The 14,648-nt window shown below is 39.6% G+C and overlaps 1 protein-coding gene across 1 annotated transcript in view; it reads left to right on the forward strand.

Moving 5' to 3' along the window:
- Nucleotides 1–14,648, forward strand: part of KNTC1 (kinetochore associated 1) — a 32,385-nt gene that overhangs the window by 12,650 nt on the left and 5,087 nt on the right. The window contains exons 30-55 of the mRNA XM_054646088.2: nt 123–242; nt 542–611; nt 683–750; nt 1,124–1,416; nt 1,599–1,771; nt 1,955–2,052; nt 2,869–3,010; nt 3,466–3,522; nt 4,063–4,226; nt 4,703–4,810; nt 5,484–5,612; nt 6,193–6,309; nt 6,797–6,906; nt 7,136–7,346; nt 8,864–8,953; nt 9,141–9,312; nt 9,691–9,749; nt 9,891–10,107; nt 10,698–10,771; nt 11,675–11,885; nt 11,966–12,075; nt 12,476–12,525; nt 12,870–12,948; nt 13,776–13,894; nt 14,018–14,153; nt 14,428–14,523. Of these exons, the coding sequence (XP_054502063.2) occupies nt 123–242; nt 542–611; nt 683–750; nt 1,124–1,416; nt 1,599–1,771; nt 1,955–2,052; nt 2,869–3,010; nt 3,466–3,522; nt 4,063–4,226; nt 4,703–4,810; nt 5,484–5,612; nt 6,193–6,309; nt 6,797–6,906; nt 7,136–7,346; nt 8,864–8,953; nt 9,141–9,312; nt 9,691–9,749; nt 9,891–10,107; nt 10,698–10,771; nt 11,675–11,885; nt 11,966–12,075; nt 12,476–12,525; nt 12,870–12,948; nt 13,776–13,894; nt 14,018–14,153; nt 14,428–14,523 (3,273 nt within the window). The remainder of the gene's footprint in view (nt 1–122; nt 243–541; nt 612–682; nt 751–1,123; nt 1,417–1,598; nt 1,772–1,954; nt 2,053–2,868; nt 3,011–3,465; nt 3,523–4,062; nt 4,227–4,702; nt 4,811–5,483; nt 5,613–6,192; nt 6,310–6,796; nt 6,907–7,135; nt 7,347–8,863; nt 8,954–9,140; nt 9,313–9,690; nt 9,750–9,890; nt 10,108–10,697; nt 10,772–11,674; nt 11,886–11,965; nt 12,076–12,475; nt 12,526–12,869; nt 12,949–13,775; nt 13,895–14,017; nt 14,154–14,427; nt 14,524–14,648) is intronic.

The following is a 14,648-nucleotide window of genomic DNA, read 5'->3' on the forward strand; positions in this document are numbered from 1 at the left end:
CCATTGTGCAGCCATTGCAGCAGAACAAGAATCTACACATAACTCAGCTTTTCCAAATGCAAATGCCCTTTCCTTTTCACTATTTCTGCTCTAATTTTGTTTGTTTCTTTTTCTCCCCTCAGGAAGAGGAGTCTCTGACTTTGTTAAAATCTCTGCCTCTTGCCAAGGCTGAGGAAGTTGCAGAGAGGTTGACTCTGTGGGGAAGACTGGTGTTACAGAGCAAGGCAGAGGATCCTGAGGAGGTACCAAGGCTTTTCCCACCCCAAAGTGTGCACACAAGTTATTCTGGAAAGGGGGGATGTGGATATTTCCTGTGAGAGCTGACAGACTGTGGAGTAAACACATCTTACACCTATAAAATATTTACTGTTCTATAAAGATTAACATGTAAAATAACTTTGCTTTTCAACTGGTTGTGCCTTAGACTTGGTAACTGCTCCTTAAGAAGTTTGTGGAACTTTGCATTGTGCTTTAAGAGCTGAAGACAAGTCTGTTCTGGCAACATTTTAACCAAAAAAACCAAACTCTTCCTTTCCTGCAGCAAAAGCCACAAATGCTTGTGACTAAGACACTGGTGGAAGTCCTCAAATTCTGGTGCAGCATTCAAAAAGGTAAAGGTACAACTTCAACATCTTCCCTGTGTAAATGCAATCAAAATCTAATTGTTTTTATCCTCCAACAGACAATCCTGTGAAGAAATACGAATGTGAAGAAAACTTAAAGTTGTTTGAAACACTTGCTGCCCTGCAGGTGGGTATTTTTATTGTTTTAAATCCTTTTTCATTTACTGTGGTTACTCCAATTGTTCTTATCACATGGATCATATTAAAAATGAATTGTATTTACAACGTGCATGCAAAGGTTGATTTTATTACTGACTTCAAATTGGTTCTAAGCCTAATCTAGCAATTTAACCTAATCTGGGGAAGTTCCCAATTAGAACTTAGGTGTCTATTTAAACCAAAAATTAGATACTGTCACTAAAGCCTCAATTACTAACACTTCAAAGAGTTCATGCTAGAGTGCTGTAAGAATTTATGAAGATTTCAGGACAGTAGGCAAAAAAAGCAAATTAAAGGAAGTTACATGGATATAAATACATGATTATTTTCTGTTGTTACAGGAGTATTTTGGTATCTTTCTCTCAGATGAGGAATACAGGAACCCCTCAGTGATATCTGCACTTCTTGAGGCTCACATAAGCTCTTATGAACGTGCCAGATCTGCATCCAAGCCTAGGAATGTGCAAGCAGTGAATTGTAATTCAGAGGGTGGCAAGCCCCAAACCCCTCCCACTGCATCCAGGCTGTACAGACTGGCTTTGCTCCTGCAAGTCTCAGAGCATGAACTGGGAGAAAAACTGGCCTTGAGAGCCCTGGATGAGGGCAAAGTGGAAGTGGCTGTCAAGATATGCAGGTAAAACTGCAGAGCTTCTCAAGATCATCACTTTTAATGGGCTTCTCTGAACTGTTTCTGCCCCTTTTTGAAGAGCAAAGGAAAGGGTTTTCTGTTTAGTTAAATAATTAGAACAGAATTAAGTAAAAACACTAAGAATTACTGGCTTTTCCTTTTTAACATCCTTTTCTTTCTTAATATAGGGAGTTCTATGAAAACAGCTGGAATGAAAAGACAGGGAAGCTGCTGTTTGCAGTGTGCCAAAGGCTCTGCCACATGCTGGGAGCTGATGTTCCAATGATCATTCCTGCTGGGATGGACCTCCCAGCCCTGCTCCATGAGCTGGCTGGCCAAGCAGCCACGCTCTGCAGCCCAGGTAATTCCTGCTCCCATTTTTAGCTCGTGTTAGGAGCCCAGCTTTCCAACCAGAGTTCAATAAACCTGAAAACCAAGGGAATTTCTAGACCTGCATTTGTGAAAACAGGTGCTGCAATATTGTTTCCTTTTAATTGGACAGGTGAACCTTCCATTCCTGCTAATGATCTCAATATTTTCACAGATTTAGTGCTGGATTGTCTGGAACTGTGTAAATACACTTCACTTGCCAAGGAAATTCATGGACAATGCCAAATGGACAGCTATGAATTTACAGCAGAGGTATTTTCTGTGCTGTTCACTGCATCTATTCTTTTCCCTCTCATTTCTCCAGCACTCCTAAATCAAAAAGCCATTAACAACAACAAAAAAAATTCCAAAAATAAAAACAAACTAGAATTTCCTAGAATTTGTGTGTTCTTCAGCTTAAGGAATAAAGTGATTTGAGTCCTAAAAGCATTCCAGCTGTGGGACAAGCACAAGTAGCATTCTCCATTTACATTTCAGTCCAATAAATCCTGCTGAAAATAGGGATTTTATCAAACAGCTTCTACCAGGACTGGCAGAGAGCTGGCATGAAAATACATCCATTTAAAAACCAAACCCCCCCTGCCACACTATGTGAAAGCTTTCCCAAGAGTTCTGTAAAACTTTAAGATGATCAAGTTCTTGAATTGCAGCTTTGTTTTCTGTTTAGGTCAAGCAGTGCTTTAGGCTACTTGAAATGAATGGGCTCTTACAGCTGGAGTGGAGTAGAGCAGAGTGGCTGGGCTTGTTTATCCACAAAATATTATTTTTCTAGAAAATGGCCCATTTGCAGAATGTTTGCTTATGAAATTTGGCCAAGAATGTTTATGAAAGCCTCCATTAAATTGAATAAGAGTACATTTTGGCTTTACAACTAAACAGCTGCAATGTGAAAGACAAATGTGCCCACTCTAGGTAGGAAATGGATTTTTTGCCACTGGCCATTTACCAGAATTACTACTTTCAAATAGAACATCATGTTCTATTCCTGTATTCCAAACCAGAGACCTGTTAGTGGACTCATTAACTCTGCCTTTTTCTGTGTGTGCTTTTGACAATGCTCCTACCCAGACAACATCTTCTGGAGGAGATAAAGACCCTTACAAAGAGTGGACTTATGATGATTTCTTTAAAGAAGATGGGATAGTCCTGGATCCTCAGACATCCCTTCCAGTTGCATATGAACTCATTTCTGCTCTTCTGCCTATCTCTGGTAAGCTTCTTCTCCTCAACACTGACACAATGGAAAATCTGTGTTTCTCACTGATTTTTATCTAGAAATGGAAATAATTCCCTTCATGTGGGGAAATTATCACCTCAGTTAGACAAAGTCATGGTAGAAACACCCATCAGAGGGTGTAGAATGGCAAGATGACTTTGGGTTTGGTTCCTGTTTCCACAGATGAAGAGTTTCATGTTGACTGTCCCATGCCAGGGATTCACACACAAAGTAGTTACTGAAAACTGTTGGATTCCTTTGTGAGCCTGAAAGATATTCCCTCCTAAAAAACAAATTCTGAGCAGGCACAGTTAAAAGCAGCATCAATGGCTCTTGGGGTTGACATGTCTCTATTTTATGTCCTGTCCTGTGGTATTTTAGGGTTCTCCCAGACTTGCTGCTGGTGCAGGGTTCCTGGCATGCTGTTGATGACATTTTCTGTCTTTCAGAGGACAAGCTGTACCCCCTGGAGTCTCAAAGCCTGGCACACAGAACATTCATGGAAGGTATCACACCTTGCTTGGCTGGGAAGGGACCTTAAAAATCACCCAGCTCCAGGGGCATGAGGGCAGATCCACCACAATGAAAGTCTAAAGAGACCCCTGCAAAACATGAGGGTTAAATTCACCCCACACAGGCATGACTGACTCATGGGGGGTTTTACAGGTGCCTAAATGTTCCCATTAAGGCCATATTTTAGGGGGTGGTTTGGTTGAGCACAGAAATCACCAGTTTTGGGTACTAATTCCCACCCTGGGATTTTTGAGCATCTCCAAACCTGTGCTTCAGGACAGTTCTACCACTGTGAGTGAAGATCATCAAGGCCTGTCCAAGAAGACAAATTCTGGTGAAAAATTCATGGATTTTGGACTAAAATTGGAATCTGTATTAAATTAAAAGCCCTGAGAATTTTAGGTTTTAAAGGGAATTAAGGCAAACCCTGAGTCATAACTCTAATGAAGAAAAGAGAAACTGCTCTGATATTAACTCCCAGAACAATGTGGTTCATAATTACTTTCTGGGGTCGTTTTTGAAATATTTTCCAGGACACAACTTCCTGCTGCCTGTTGGATCTCCCTTCTCTGCAGCAGTGCAGAACCTGCTGGAGTGCAGCCAGTTCCAGCTGCTCCTGCAGCTCACAGTCTGTGCCTTTGGCTCCTGCCTCCAGCATGGCATTTCCAACACCATGGAGCTGTCCCCCAGTCAAAAGGTGACTTCTGGCAAGTTTAGAACAGTTCTCCAAGGATTTAGAGAATTAAATCTCTAAGGCTCTCACCATGACCTTGTATTAGCACCACTTGATCAGATGTTTGATCAGTTTATGAAAGGAGCTGGTGGTTTCTTCCCAGTTTTTCATGGTCCTCTCCCTTTGCAAAATGTGTTCAGAATTGAGCTTTTATTCCTGACTTTCCTGCAGAGACTAGAATGAGTGCTAATCATGGTTTCCTCTGTTCCTTCATGTTGTTTTAATATGGGAAAAGTCACGAGTAGAATATTCAAGAAACATTCCTCAGTTCAAAAGCACTTGGAAAACAGAAATCCTTTTCTGTCTAGAAGAAATCTTAGTGAGGCCTTAAATAAACCTGAAAATAAAATTATTGTAGCACCTCCTACTGTTCTATAAATGACAAGAAGTTGAAGATTTAGAATTTCTTTTTAATGAGATGCTGTTTTCTTCTATAACAGCCACATGACAATGATCTGCTACTCACTGAAACCAGAAGCTTCCTCATAGCTCTGAAGGAGAGGAGCAGTTCAGTAATCAAAACCTCTGTCCTGAACTTACTACACAAGGTAAGAATCCCCTGGAAATGTGGGGGAGCCACTTCTGCTCTGCCTGGCAGCCACATGGAATTGTTTCAGTTGGAAAAGACTGAAAGGATCCTGGAGCCCAGCCCTTAAACTGAAGCCAGGTCCATCCCAAAGTGTCCTGAGATCCACATTTTAAACTCCTTCAGCAGGGGTGTCTCAAGCACCTCCCTGAAGAGCCTTTTCCAAAGAGTCTTTGAGCCCCTCTGGGGCTGTTCCTGCTCAATTTGCTCTGCTTGGAAGGTTCTGGACAGTGGGAGCCTCACCTTTGGGGGATCCTTTAGGGTCCCAAAGGGCTGTAATGGCCTTTAGGATCTGTAGGTATTCCCTGTCTCATTTGGAATCCTGGAGCTGTTTAGATTGGGAGTTTCCTTAGGTGGGGGCAGGTTTTCAAAAGCTCTGTGCAAAACCTGCAGAAATTTAGCATCTTCTAAGGCAGCTTAAACTAAGGGAAGTCACTTTCAGACTGGCTTCAGGATATTCAGATGTTAAATTTTAAATCCTGAAATGCATTTTTATTCTTTTTCCTCCCTAGCTTAGAGACCCAATATTTGTCTAAATTCTGGAGTATTTTTCCCTGAGTTACACTTGATACAAAGAGACCTATTGAAGAAATTAAATAAATTCCTAAAGTTTATCATTTTTCCCCAAACCACAGGTGTTCAACTCCCGTGTCATTGATCAGAACCTGGCCCTGGGCTACTGCACTGTTTTACCCAAGGAAGAAATGTTCAATAAGCTGTGGGAGGTCATAAACAACTCGTGGCAGAATTACAGAAAAGTTTTGGTAAATTCCCAAGGCCTGGAGTTTCTTCAGCAAACAGAGAATATTCAAGAGATCCATCCTTTAGGGGCCTGGGGGAGGAGCTGCCTCTACCACAGTGGGAAGTTGCTGTCAATATTAATGGGATTTTCAACCTCATCAGAATTTATTCCAAAGCTTGAGATGATTTATTTCAATCCCATCATAATTGATATCTGTGTTATAGTTTGGATAAGTTGTTCTCTGGCAGCAGCTCTCAAGAATGGAATGAGTGAATATTAAAATATAAAGGAAGATGAGAAGTAAAGAAATGGGATGGGAGAGTAATGCAAATTCTGAGAAAATGCCTAAAAAATACCTTTTGTATTACTTTCTACAATGTTAGGAAAATATTTTAGAGAAAGTAAATTTTCAAGCAGCTTTGAGCTGCCAGCTCAGGAGGTGGGCTGGTCCTGACACCTTCCCTGAGGTTTATTTTCATTTTACACAGGTGTGTGATCATTTATGAATTGTTTGAAGTTCCTCTAAGGGTTTAGCCCTCAGGATTCCCAATTTTCAAATTATTTCTTAAACTTTTATTCACTTCTTTTCTCCTTCCTTCTAGGCAGTGGCTCTGGTGGGAGCAGAGCTTGCTGACCAATATGGTGAAGCAGAAGAAAAGAGAAAATTCCAGGAATTGGTTATTGATGCAGAATGGGGCATCCAGCTTGGTAAATTTGGTGTAAGTTTTTATTTATTACTTATTTTAGGGCTTTATTAACTAATCAGTTAATAATACCAGTATAATCTGAGATGTGTGTGAGTTTTTATGGTAAATTTGGTGTAAGTTTTTATTTATTACTTATTTTAGGGCTTTATTAACTAATCAGTTAATAATAGCAATATAATCTGAGATGTGTGTGAGTTTTTAGGCAGATTAACCATTCAAATGTAAGCAAAGCTGGGGTTTTGTTTTTGGTTTTTCATTCTGCTTGTCTGCATAAATAAACATGAAAAATGGAAATTCAATAATTGAGGGGGCTGAAAAAGAAAATTTAAGTTCTTGAGTATTATTTGACACAGGGGATAATCAGCAAATCCACTGCTTTTTCCTGCTCTGCAAGTGTCTGGATTGGAACTAAAAGAAGTCAGAGCTTCACTGTGTAAGGAATTAGCTTTGTTTTGTCTAAAGGAGTCCCTTGAGCAGATGAATGTGGTTTTATCTGCAGATTTCTTTTGAGACTGTGTTTAGACAGCCACCAGTAAGGAAGAAAGAGCTCCTAAGAGTGCTGGTACAGAACCCAGGAGTGGACACAGCTCTCATCCTGAATTACTGCAGGTACTGATTCCATGAAATCCATTGCTGCAAAAACAACCATGGCCACTGAGATCTCTTTTGCTTTAAGTAAATCCTAATTAATATAAAATGCAAACTCTTCTTAAAAAGAAAAAAAAAATCTATTTAGAATACATCTGCCTTGGATTAATTCATTAATTTATTTCTGATGAAAGAAGCTCCTTGATGACACCAAAGCTCCCAGAGAAAATCCCATTCTGTTCTTTCCTAGCACTTTCATGCTGGACAGTGATGCTGCACTGCAGCTCTGCATTGAAACCCTTCTGCTCCAGAATTCAAACACAAATGATGCTGGAGATGACTCTGCAGAAAGCAGTGAGAGGCAACCTCATGCCACATTACTGGCTAGAGCACTGAAAATAATCCCTCTGCTGAACAGCACCAAGCACCTGGTCATGAGCCTCAGTGGAATATTGTACAAGGTAAAAAAAAAAATATCAAATAAAACAAAAAAACACAGCCACATTGCTGGAATCTACAGCTAAGAATTGCTGCATGTCACTTGAATATTGTACTAGGTAAAAAAAAATATATAAAATAAAACAAAAAACCAACACAGCCATGTTCCTGGAATCTGCATCTAACAATTGCTGCATGTCACTTAAATATTGTACAAGGTAAAAAAAATATATAAAATAAAACAAAAAACCAACACAGCCACATTCCTGGAATCTACAGCTAGGAATTGCTGCATGTCACTTAAATATTGTACAAGGTAAAAAATATATAAAATAAAATAAAACAAAAAACCAACACAGCCACTTTGCTGGAATCTACAGCTAAGAATTGCTGCATGTCACTTGAATATTGTACAAGGTAAAAAAAATAAAATAAACTAAAACAAAAAAACAACACAGCCACATTGCTGGAATCTACAGCTAAGAATTGCTGCATGTCACTTGAATATTGTACTAGGTAAAAAATATATAAAATAAAATAAACCAAAAAAACAACACAGTCACATTCCTGGAATCTACAGCTAGGAATTGCTGCATGTCACTTGAATATTGTACTAGGTAAAAAAAAATATATAAAATAAAACAAAAAAACAACACAGCCACATTGCTGGAATCTACAGCTAGGAATTGCTGCATGTCACTTGAATATTGTACTAGGTAAAAAAAAATATATAAAATAAAACAAAAAAACAACACAGTCACATTGCTGGAATCTACAGCTAGGAATTGCTGCATGTCACTTGAATATTGTACTAGGTAAAAAATATAAAATAAAATAAAACAAAAAACCAACACAGCCATGTTCCTGGAACCTGCATCTAACAATTGCTGCATGTCACTTAAATATTGTACAAGGTAAAAAAAATATTTAAAATAAAACAAAAAACCAACACAGCCACATTCCTGGAATCTACAGCTAGGAATTGCTGCATGTCACTTGAATGACAGAGGAATAATTCCACAGAAACTGAAAAGGTTGTGGTTTTTTCTAAATTTTCTTAAAGCTTGTAAATGTTAAGGTTCAGTTTTTTGCTTCTCTACAAAAGAAACGACAGCCACATTTCTGATTTTCTCAAAAGAGAGGCAGGAGTCTTTTACCCCCACTTCCCTTAAAAAGCCAGAAAATCAAACAAAGTCATTTCTAACTACACTGGAAGAGTTCTACATTAAAAATAGGTTAAAAATGCTATGTTGGGGGTGGTTTTGTTTGGCTGGGGTTTGATTTTGTGTTTTGGAGGGTTGGGGTTTTTGTGGGGTGAGTTTTTTGGGGTTTCTTTTGTTTCCAAACTTATTGTTTGGTCTTTCTCTATAACTCTGATGCCTTTTTTAGGATTTAAGAGATTTATGTCATGATGCTTTTACCAACATAACACTGAAGAAACAGTAATTGGGTATTAAAATTGGGAAAAAAATCAACATACTTGTGTGTTTTTATAAGACAAATCATGTAAAACCTTATAAAACATGATTATTTTCAACAGCTGGATCCTTATGACTATGAAACACTGGAAATTGTCCTGAGAGTGATCCAAAGTGCTGATGAGAAGAACACCAGCATCCAGCTGAGCCAGGTGTGTCCAGATGTGGGACCTTGCCAATGGCACCTCAATCCTGCTTTGTTTATTTATTGATGGAGCCACTCAGCACTTTTGAAATTCAATTAATTATTCCATGCACACATCTTTCCCTCAGAAAACAGCCTGAAAAAGGTGATTTCTGGTAATTTCTCAGTGATTTATATAATTTTTTTCCCCCTAGGCTTTGAGCCTCCTCAAACACCTCAAGTCCTACACCAGGATTTCTCCACCAGTGGACCTGGAACACCAATATGTTTTGGAGCAGATGATTCCCCTGGCCCCAGCTGCTCACACCAGGCTGCCCTTTCACCTGCTCTTCTTCAGGACTCCCCAGTGTTTCTGGAACATTATTTGTAAGTTCAGGATCTCAAATTCCCTTTCTCTGACTTTCAAAGTGCCCCAGGTTTGTGTTGTATATGAACTCGAATATTTCATTCATGCAATAAATTAATATTTCATTAATTTTCATCCCAACTGCTCCTAAAGCACTTCTTGTGCTCCCAAATTGCTGCCCAGAGGAGCTCAGATGATAAAGACATTGCAGGGTTTGTCCTCAAACTCTTTCCTAGGACCTCCAAGATTTCTCCCCACATGCCACTGCCAGCCCAGAGGGGATCATGAGGATCAGATCCTTTCTCTCCTCCCCATGCACATAAACTCTGAGTGCTTCATTCCACAGAGGAAGCTGCCAGTGGATTGTGAGACTCTCACAGGCAACTTTTCCTTTTCAGCTGCAGAGCTCAGTGAGGAAACCTTCCCAACCCTTCTGTTGATTTCCAAACTGATGAAGGTACAGTAGCAGCTTGAAGGAATTGATTTCAATATTATTCCCCCACACCCCCAAAAAAAGACATTTCCATTTCTCTTTTGCATGATGTTGGCCTCACTGGAGAAGCTCTGCCAACTCTCCATCTCCCTGACACTTCCCCAGGTTTCCCTGGATACTTTCCACATGTCTGCAGCTCGCCATGTCTTTGAAAAGAAACTGAAACCAAAAATATTGGAAATGAGAAGCAGCGGCTGCACCTCCATTGTTAACAAGGAAACCATGAAAACTGTGCAGGCCCTTCAGTCCTACCTGCTGGCCATAGTCAACCCAGAGTGGGCTGTGGCCATGGCTCACAAGATTGCCCAGGAATTCCCCACAGGTGAGTGGCAAAGGGCTGGGGAAGGACTGGCACAAGCAGAGCCCAAACTTTTGTCCATGATCTGAGTAACACCAGCAAAGCAAACCCCACCCAAACACCCCAGCAAAGCTGGAGAGTGGAAATGGATTCACCTCCTGCCTCCAGTTTGGAGCAATAGGCTGCAAAAACACCCACTTGATATCACAGCATCACCATCAAATCCTTTTTGCCCTCTTTCTGTAGAATCCTAGAAAGGCTTTAAGGTCCTTGCAGCCCAAACCTGGGCACCTTCCATTAAACCAGATTGCTCCAAGCCCCACCCAGCCTGGCCCTGTTGTCCTGCCAGAAGTTTCTCCATGTTCACACCATCTTCAGACAAGTTTTCTACCAAGAGTCAATATTTCAACCCAATTCAATCACTTTCTCTGCTACTTGAATTCAAATAAATTTTTGCTCTTTAGACAAAAAAGTTTTCCTAATGTTTTAAATAGCTTCTAGGTTTAATTCTTCAAAATAAAATTGATATAGTACATAGTGTTAGAAGGATTAATGAAAACTTAATTTATTTACTTCTTTCCCTTCTGTTTTTTGTTTTCTTAATCATTCAAAAGGTCCTGACCATGTCCAGGCACTGAAATTCTGTCTCTATCTGGCTGAGAAGTGGCTGAAGAGTACCACAGCTAAGGTAATGCAAACTGCTTGCCAGATTGTTGTGAAGTCATTACAAAAATCACAAAATACTTATATTTGTATTTAAACTTGTGGTGTTTTGGGCACTGGTGTAAATTGCATCATAACCAACCCTGGTGTGGGAAATACTTTTGGGGAAGTGACCTCCAGAAGAATTCCCTCTGTCCTGGAACATTCTCCTGCAAAAATCAGGCTGGAGTTTTCTTGGAGCTTGGACAACAAATGAGCAGATTTAGGGGAGAATAATTTGTTCCTTCTCCTGTTGTGTGCATTTTTCTTGCTGCAGGAGGTGGAATCTGACCCAGCTTTGATCAATAACATTATTAATCTTTGCTTGCAGCTCCAAGGCTCTTTGGCTGTTTGCAGGGTTATCCATAAAGAGAATTCTGCTCTGGCTGGATGCTCAGGCTTGTTTTCACATGGTTTCCTTTCACAGGGAAAGGTGAATAAGAATCTCAGCTTTGATTTAAATCTCCAACTTCCTGTGGAGCTGTTGAGGCACAAAGAACCCTAAACAGTTCTCTGTAGTGTCTCATGATCAGAGAGAATTATGCCAAAATTTAACTGAAATTTGAGCAGCCATGAGTTTTATAATTCATCTTTTTTCTTCTACATTTACTTCTACATTTTATTGCAAAATCTCTTTCTTTTACCTACTTGTACATATTTTATTTGGCTCTTTCACAACATAGCTTTGCAATTCTTTTCAAAATACCTTTCCTAGCTGGAGCAATGTGGTTAATCCTCTCTGTCTGCAGAAAAAAAAATACCTGTGGGTACAGGTGTGGGGACACCTCTGAAGAGCAGATCCTGCTGTCCAGTGTGTAAAAAGAGGATTTTTCTTGTGCTTTTGAGTAAAAAAAGCTTTTTTATGTAAAACTCTGGTGTTTTGCTAAAGGATGAGCCACATGAGAAAGCAGAAGTCCTCCAGAGGAACTTACACTTGCAGTATAAGAGAGCAGCAACAGAAAATGTCCTGATAACAAATAACTTGAACACTGGGGAGCATCTGAAATGCATTGGGAAACCAGCAAACCTGATTGTTTTACTGTATGAACACCACAGCATAGACCAGAGGTTCCAAAATCCAGCTGGCAGAGATTATCCAGGTGAGTTTGAGCAGAGAGAAGCTCTTTAAAAAACCCCAGCTCTGCTCTGGAAATAACATTTTGTGCATCTCTCCCTGTAGATATCCACGTGGCAGCCAAGGAGATTGCTGAGATCAACAACTTGGACATGAACAAAATTAGTGACAAGCTGCTGGCCAAATGGCTGTGTCCAAGCACACCACCCCCAGGGGTGAGGAATTTGGGGTTTGAGGGAAAATCACCAATTCTATAAAATATGGGCTTTTCTTTTTCTCCACTTGTTCAAAAAACCTGGGGTTATTCTGTACAAACTGCCTGTAGTACTCAGGAATGGATTTCAGATTTCAGTACTTCCCTAAAACAGCACAGCAGTGGCTGTGGTGAGAAGGATTTGAAATGTTTTTGAAGGAAAAATTTTTGAAGGAAAAATTTTCGAAGGAAAAATTTTCCTTCTGTGTAAATTCAAACCTTCCCTTTGGTGCAGCCAGCCTGAAGGGTAAAGCAGCTGTAAATACACCAGCCTCATCAAACACTGCTTTAAGCAGGGGTATGACCCAGCTATTTATCCAACAATGTGGGAAACTCATCCAAATTTTCATTTCTTTTTAAAGAAAACCCCAGAAGTCTTTGGAGATGTACAGGAGGATGAAGAGCTGCGAAGGTGTGTGTGCTCTCTTACCTGTAAATGTGAATTATTTTTAACTAACCAGTTAAAAATGACTTTTTCAAGATACCTAACAGTGGGGGTGTGATTCAGAGCTCACTGTTCTTATTTTTACTTTCTGCTGACATCACTTTTGAATCATCCCATATTTATTTATACCACAAAACCCCACTGACAATAACTCACATCTGTAAGTTTTTAAGAGGAGCTTTTTGGAGTTTTCTCCCTCTTTGTTCATATCCTTGCTCCCTTTCTGGTAGTGAAATATTCACATTTAAATGACAGTTGATGTGTTGGGTTTCAGTAGCTGTTCCTGCATTAAAAACAAACCCTTTTTTTAGGGTTATTTACCTGCTCCAGTCTCGCCCTATGGATTACAGTTCAAGAATGCTTTTTGCAATTACAACATCTGACACATCTGTGAGTTGCTAAATTCTTGGTTTACCTTTTTATCTCTTATTAGAATCAAATGCTGTTTGCTCTACTGCAAGAGCTTCAACTTTTGGCCTTTGCCTCTGTGTTTTGGATGGTTTGTGATTTATATGAGCTCTGTGTTTTCCTCCCTTCACCAACCTTTGCTTAAAACTGATTTTCACTGAATTTTGCTATTAACTCTCAAGAGCAGCCCTTGAACTCTGGGTTTTCTATTGCTGATTTCTATTTTCTATTGCTGATGTTATCTGAAATAACTTCATGGAACATTTGCTAGAGTGTCCCTTAAGCTGCTGCAAGACATTGGCTCACTTTGGGTGGAATGAAAGCAGAGTGGTGAAATTATTTTCAGCAGAACCTTGACCTCCAGTTTTCCCACACCTAATTACATTTGTACATTACCTAATTACATTTGTGCTACAATAATCACAAATATTTTGTCTATAATGCAAATGTCTTGTCTATAATACGAATATTTTGTCCATATAATACGAATATTTTGTCCATATAATACGAATATTTTGTCCATATAATACGAATATTTTGTCCATATAATACGAATGTTTTGTCCATATAATACGAATGTTTTGTCCATATAATACGAATATTTTGTCCATATAATACGAATATTTTGTCTATAATACGAATATTTTGTCTATAATACGAATATTTTGTCTATAATAACCACATATATTTTTCTTGCCTGTATTAATAATCTGAAACCTAGAAAAGCAGAGGGTTTTATACAGCTGGGATGATCCTTTGCAGTTGTTCAGGCAGCAGCTGTGACTTTGGGACTGTGTTTTCCCCCCCAGCCCTTTGGTGACACCCAGCTGACCTTTGCTCACAGGACCAGAGCCTTCAGGTGTTTGCTCTACCTGGCAGACACCAGCACTGTGGAATCCCTCTTCAAGAAACCCATTGAGAAAGTCAAGTAAGAGGGATTTTTTTACATATTAAAGGACATTTTTCAGTGTTCTCCTGAGCTTGGATTTGTGGATTAAAATAAAAACATCACTTTAACTCCTGCTTTGGGGTTGGGGGGTTATTTTCACAGGTATTTTCTGAAGTGCTGCATTTATCTGGCAGAGTTTGAGATCTTGAATATTCCATACACTTATGAATCATTCCACAAGAGCCCTAAGGAAGGCATGATTAAAGGGCTGTGGAAGAACCACAGTCACGAACCCAGGGTAGGAATTTTAAATCCTTTCTAAATTTTGTTACACTCTCTGGGAATTTATACCTCTCTGCAAAGCACAGCCTTTTCTAAACACTTTTTTTTCAATGTACTCTGGAAATGACAGATAAAAGCTTTACCCTTTCTACAATTAGAAAATAAAATACCACATTTAGGTGGTTTAGCTTTTGTTCCTCCCGTGTGTGCAATAATTTTGGAAGTGGCTTGGAAAGGTTTGAAGGTGATGAATTTCTGTTAAAATGCAGAATGTCCTTGCTCCCCTTCAGGCTGTGAGACTGGTGACAGAGCTGAGTTTGGAATACCAGGTCTATGACCCCCAGCTCTGGAATGGCCTCCTACAGAAACTCCTGGGCTTCAACATGGTAAGGGATTTTTTAATAAAACTCTGCAGCAAGGGGAGAAAAAGGTTGGGTTTATCCAGTGATTTGTGAAGAACAGGACAGGTACAGAAATGATAAACCATTGTTGCTCTGAGATACTGAACTGG

This window comes from Agelaius phoeniceus, chromosome 18, assembly GCF_051311805.1.
Source record: "Agelaius phoeniceus isolate bAgePho1 chromosome 18, bAgePho1.hap1, whole genome shotgun sequence".
Lineage (NCBI taxonomy): Eukaryota > Metazoa > Chordata > Aves > Passeriformes > Icteridae > Agelaius > Agelaius phoeniceus.